The sequence below is a fragment of the Drosophila yakuba genome, chromosome 3R (assembly GCF_016746365.2).
Source record: "Drosophila yakuba strain Tai18E2 chromosome 3R, Prin_Dyak_Tai18E2_2.1, whole genome shotgun sequence".
In the NCBI taxonomy this organism is placed as follows: domain Eukaryota; kingdom Metazoa; phylum Arthropoda; class Insecta; order Diptera; family Drosophilidae; genus Drosophila; species Drosophila yakuba.
Window position 1 is genome coordinate 23,289,613 of NC_052530.2, and position 5,110 is coordinate 23,294,722.

A 5,110-nucleotide genomic window follows, 5' to 3' on the forward strand; every position below is an offset into this window, starting at 1 on the left:
GTAAAGCCTCGACATTCACAGATTTTAATAGAGTATTTTGCATTTTATAGAATATTTTGCATTATCTGCTTTTGCAGAGTATAGTTTAAAACCAATAGTAAGCATTATATGCATACGTAAGTTCTTTTTGTGTGTTTTGAGCTAATATTTGTGCTTAAAACGGCTTAAGTAACCTAAACTAAACTACACACTGGCAACCATACAAATTGGTAGTAAATTGAAAGAAAACCAAAACGTCTGCCGATTAGGAATTCTGCGAAATCTTTTGTACGCCTGGTCATATCTGCAACTGATTCCTTATCCGTATCCGATTCCTAGTGGCCAATTGGCATTGTAAAAGGGCAATCAGAAGTGCTTTAGACCTATGCTACGAATACTTATCTTGGCCTACGTCTTGGCCAAATTCGTCGGCCGTCTAATTACTTTATAGCGCAACCAGCCTGAAAGGTGCTTAGAGTTTCCAATTTTCCCGGGCGCCCAAAAACGAATTTCCTCTGAGAAGCTGGGCAACGTGTCTGGAAACCCAAACGTGCTCGGCTCGTGCGTTCCATTTGGTCGGCCAGTGGGCGGATGTGGGTGGATGTGGGTGTGGCCGGGTGACCGGGTGGTAAGGTGCTGCTCCTGGTGGGCGGTGGGAACTGGTTCGCCTCGCTCTCTCGTATGGCTGGTGGGCTGGTGGGCTGGTCATTCATAAATGCTGAGCCAAAAAGCCAATAATTTTGCCCTGTAATGTTGATTGCACAGCTCAATGGGGCGTCTTTGGCTCCGAGACGACGGAATGGTATATGGTGAATGGTATTCGAACGAAAATCCTCAAACAACAATTTCGTTTTGACTAATTAGGGTTTTTAAGATTTATTGCCCGGCGTTTTGCCGGTGGTGCAGCTGCCTTAAAAGTAAGTACATAATTTCAGTTATTGCCGCTCCGCCTGCACCTTGTTCACAATGTCGCTCCAAAAGGTTCCGTACTCCTGTAGCACAGTGCCCCTGCAGCGAAAAGTGAAAATGTAAATGTAAAATCTTGTGGCAACTCATGCTTTTTTCTAATTTGTACGTAGGAGGCGTAGATGCGGCTATAAATGGTTAGTAGATGATGATTGGACAATTTCCGCGGATGATTTTCGAGGTGCGACGACACTGGACTGCAGTACTTTCAAGTTCATTTAGAGCTCTATAAGAGGTACTAAAGTCTACAGATTTATGGTCTAATACTAAGCTAGAATTATCTATCTAATGCTAATCATTTGTCTCAATTCACTTGTATCTTATTCCCTAAGTGTACCATGATTATTGATTTTAGATCTTGAGCTTTGTGCAGAGTGTGTCCATAAACTTTGCTTGTCTGTTTGTGATTAATTCCCATATTTGCATATTATGTTTTGCTAGAATGATAAATGAGTCAAGTGTCCGGAAAATACGTTTTGTGTGGTGGTTAATTCACAGATGGCACATGCTTATGTTGGCCAGTGTTATCTGGCGACAAAGTTGACAAAGTTGCATAAAAAGCATTGACAGCTTTTCTTTGGCTTTTTTGAGGTTGTCACCGCGCGGCGTCTTTGCCGTTTGATGGACCATTGATGAAGAGAGGGAGAGGGGGACTCTTTCCAAATAAATCAATTACATAATGCCTTTTGTGCGATTATCCGGCAAGTTTTTGTCCGCCTGACAATTATGTGCGCATTACATTATGTGGGTCAACGTGGCGTATGATTAATGTATCCTCTCATGACGTTGCCACGGCTTATACTACTTCTACCATCGCCTCCGATGATAATGATGATTATTATGAGGGTGAAGACACGTACTGCGCTGTTGTACTACGTAGCCAGTTTTGACAAAGTGCTTCATTGAAAGTGTCCGAAAAAATGGGTGCTAAGCACTCATTTATTAAATTAACTTGCTTGTGAAACTGCTGCGTGAATTTAAGAAGACTTAAAGAGCACCACTCAACAATTTAGTTAGTTAGTGAATCTTATTGGAGATAAATATATGTAAGCATGCCACAATTTGCCAACTTACGTGAAGTAGACATGTCCCCGCTTATTTTGGGGCGCCTTCCAGATGAGCTTGGCGCCCAGCTTGTCCCGGTTGTCCGAGTGCGTGATGGCCGAGCACTCCGGAATGGTCTTGGTGTTCTCGCTCTGCACCCACTCCCCGATCCACTCGTTCGAGTTGGCATCGCGTGCCTGCAGGAAGAATCCCCGGAAGACGGTGCTCTGATCCGAATGCGGATAGATGACCACCGATATCTGCTGGCCGGGATGGTAGGTCTGCGCATCGGCCACCACCTCGTAGGGATTCGAGTGGGCCGGTTGACTTCTAGCCTTGCCGTGATTCGGCTGATTGGCCCGCTGCTTTACGCACGTGTCCGCTGGAGCTCCGTCTGGAAAGGCGACGGCGGCGCCAATCAGCAGGATCAGCTCCAGCGACATCCAATTGCAACGATCCTTCATGGCTGTGGAATTCGATTTTCCTGTTCGTGGGAAAATGCGCGCGCGCTCTCGGCTAATCTGGCGGTAAAACTCGGCTCGCCGCCGTCATCGCCGGCCGCTTATAAACCCAGGCGGCAATGCCACCAGCGCCGCTGCCGCCGAAGACATGGGCGGGCGGTCCCAGTCGGTGGATAGCCACAGTCGGGGATGCTGAAATAGGCATGGGTATCTGGGATAAGTTGCAAAAATATCTGGCGAACAGGTTAGAAAGGCAGTTAATCAACTTCATCTTGGCTACGATAAAATTCTATCAAAAAGCACTACACAAATATTCTAAGATTTAAATTATATACTTGCACACTCCAAGAACTCTTTTCTGTTGATCAAATGTTATGATAGCTTATAATTAATAGCCTTTCATTTTTATAGTTCGCCAAACGTGTTAAAATAAATCATTATTATTTTGATTGCTTCTAAAGTTTTGAAAAAAACTAACACGTAGTGAAGTGGCAAAGATAAATCATTGACAGATGCCAGCTGGCAGCCCAATCGATTAATTTGGACTAATTTATGGCACGCAGCGGTGCTATTAAGCTGACCGCAAGCGTACAGGGGCGCTCAGCTGGCGACGACCAGCCAACCAGTTTTTAATGATCAAAAAGCAAATGGCCAAAACACACAGAGTTCCTTTCCTGCACCAAGTGATCCAAACTGGGTCACACATTAGTCCCTCCCCGTGGTCGCCGATTTCGATGGCGATGGCGATGCCGATTCGTATTCGTATTCGGATTCGGATTTGTTTGCTTGGGCTTTTGGCCTGGTCTGGGCGCAAAACTCTGGCTCTAAGTGCTCCATTGCGAAATTCTATGCTTCTAATCGCTGAAAATGTTGGAATATGTTGGAAAATCTTGTCCGCACTGCAAAAATGTTCCGCAGTTTGTTTACTTTGCGCCTGTTCGCTGCATTTTTCAGCGCATTTTAATGTTTTAATTGACAGGCAGCCGCCGTTGGCGTTGATTTCGCTGAATTGAGTTGGCTGTTGGTTGTGTTTTTTCCTTTGCCTTTTCTGACTTCTGATTTTTTGCCCCTTTGATTCCGCTGCGTTTCGCATTTCCACAGCTTCAGTCGGCGGTTTCCTTTCTGAGTTCCGCCAACGCCATTCCCCCATGGAAAATGGTTTTCCACCACCTCCATTTCACTTTGGTTTTTGGCAAGTGAGATAATTGCAACAGCTGTCAGTTGGCATACAAATGGAAAATTATCCCAGTCAGTTCTTAAACTTTAGTGTAAGCTTTTGCTTTAACATTCTATTGATTATTTATGCTTGTACATAAATTGATATGTTTAAAATTAACGCTTATACTCATAAACAGACTAACGCAGATTATTTCCTGCTTTGAGGTTCGTTAATGTGTATATTATGCGAAATAATTTGCAATTAAACTATAACACAGCTTTGTTTGAAATTGTTTTTATATGCATGTATATTTTAACGATAAATTTTGTTTTAAATCCATTCATTTAATTGCTTTTCATAAAAACACTTACGCAGTACGGTAGCTCAATAAAAAATATAAATAAAGTGCCCAATTATTTCTGCTCACTTTAATTATCTCTTTTATAAACATGCACTTCAAACAGCATACCAAATGGCCCACAAATTCTAAATTAATAAATGCGAAAATGACCAACAAAACACTTTTTTAGTGCTCAGTTACACACACGCAATCACACTTTGGGCCAAGTCAATTCAAAACAAGTTTCATTAATTAAAATGTTCGGTTAATTATTTAAATTGCACGTGCCAGCGTCAGCAAGTTTGTGGGCACATAACTAAATTGTTGACTTTTGGAAATGTGTTTGCGCTGAAACGTGATAAATATATATTAATATTCCAGATTGCTGAACTTTACAATTGGGCACTGGCGTCTATTTGCATTTCAAGTTAGCCGCACTGCAAAGGTCAGTTAACCCGGTGGCTCTCCTTTAACAGAAGGATCAGCAGGCCGAAAGGACATGTCATCCATTATGGATGCGGCAAATGCGAACTTTTAACTGCCTGCACTGGGCAGCAGCATCCCGGAATATTCGGCCATTGAAAATGACATTTGCGCCACGGAGAAAAATAAGTGATAAATAATATTCCGGGAAGGTATCAGTGCCTATTTGATAAAAGGATCAAGGATCAATGCAAGTTGATACTTGGATTTTTTCAGTAATATTATTAATATATTTAAATATTAAATTTAATATTAAATATACTAATAATAGCATTCTAGCCAATCGAATCATTAGATTACAAATAAGTTGTCAGCAAGCAAAATATTTAATGAATGAAAATCTACGTGTTTTTTTCAGTGCACCCATCCTCCAGGCAATGCATGCGAAATTTACTTCAAACTGAAGTACGAAAAAAGTGGGGAACCGAAGGAAAACTGCCAGCCGCCTTAAACCGATGTGCCATGTAAATAGTGGAGTTTGTGGGCGCTGAGGAGGGGGTGAGTAAAGAGGGGTCGGAAAATCCACTTCATCGGCGACGGTTGGCGCGGAGGAGTGTGTCACCTGCAAGCGGGAAATGCGCAGGTCCTGTGAGAGAAAAAGCGGCTGCCGCCTGATGGTGACTTTTCCTCGAAGACTTTTCACCAACGCCATATTCGCATTTTCCACCAAGGCTGTGG

The 5,110-nt window shown here is 42.9% G+C and overlaps 1 protein-coding gene across 1 annotated transcript; it reads right to left on the reverse strand.

Moving 5' to 3' along the window:
- Nucleotides 1–824: 824 nt before the first annotated feature.
- LOC6538079 (putative defense protein 3) lies at nucleotides 825–2,857 on the reverse strand. Its single transcript, XM_002098577.4, has 2 exons — nucleotides 2,020–2,857; nucleotides 825–987 (listed from the first exon to the last, which is right to left on the reverse strand). Exons 1-2 carry the CDS (start codon nucleotides 2,451–2,453, stop codon nucleotides 915–917), a joined length of 507 nt encoding a protein of 168 aa, XP_002098613.1. The 5' UTR covers nucleotides 2,454–2,857; the 3' UTR covers nucleotides 825–914.
- Nucleotides 2,858–5,110: the final 2,253 nt, after the last annotated feature.

What these genes read in the sequence shown, in the direction of transcription:
- LOC6538079 (XM_002098577.4), bottom strand. Translation starts at nt 2,453, where the DNA reads ATGAAGGATCGTTGCAATTGGATGTCGCTGGAGCTGATCCTGCTGATT. An exon ending in CGGGGACATGTCTACTTCAC is followed by an intron (nt 988 to 2,019) that starts GTAAGTTGGCAA and finishes TTTTCGCTGCAG; the next exon opens with GGGCACTGTGCTACAGGAGT.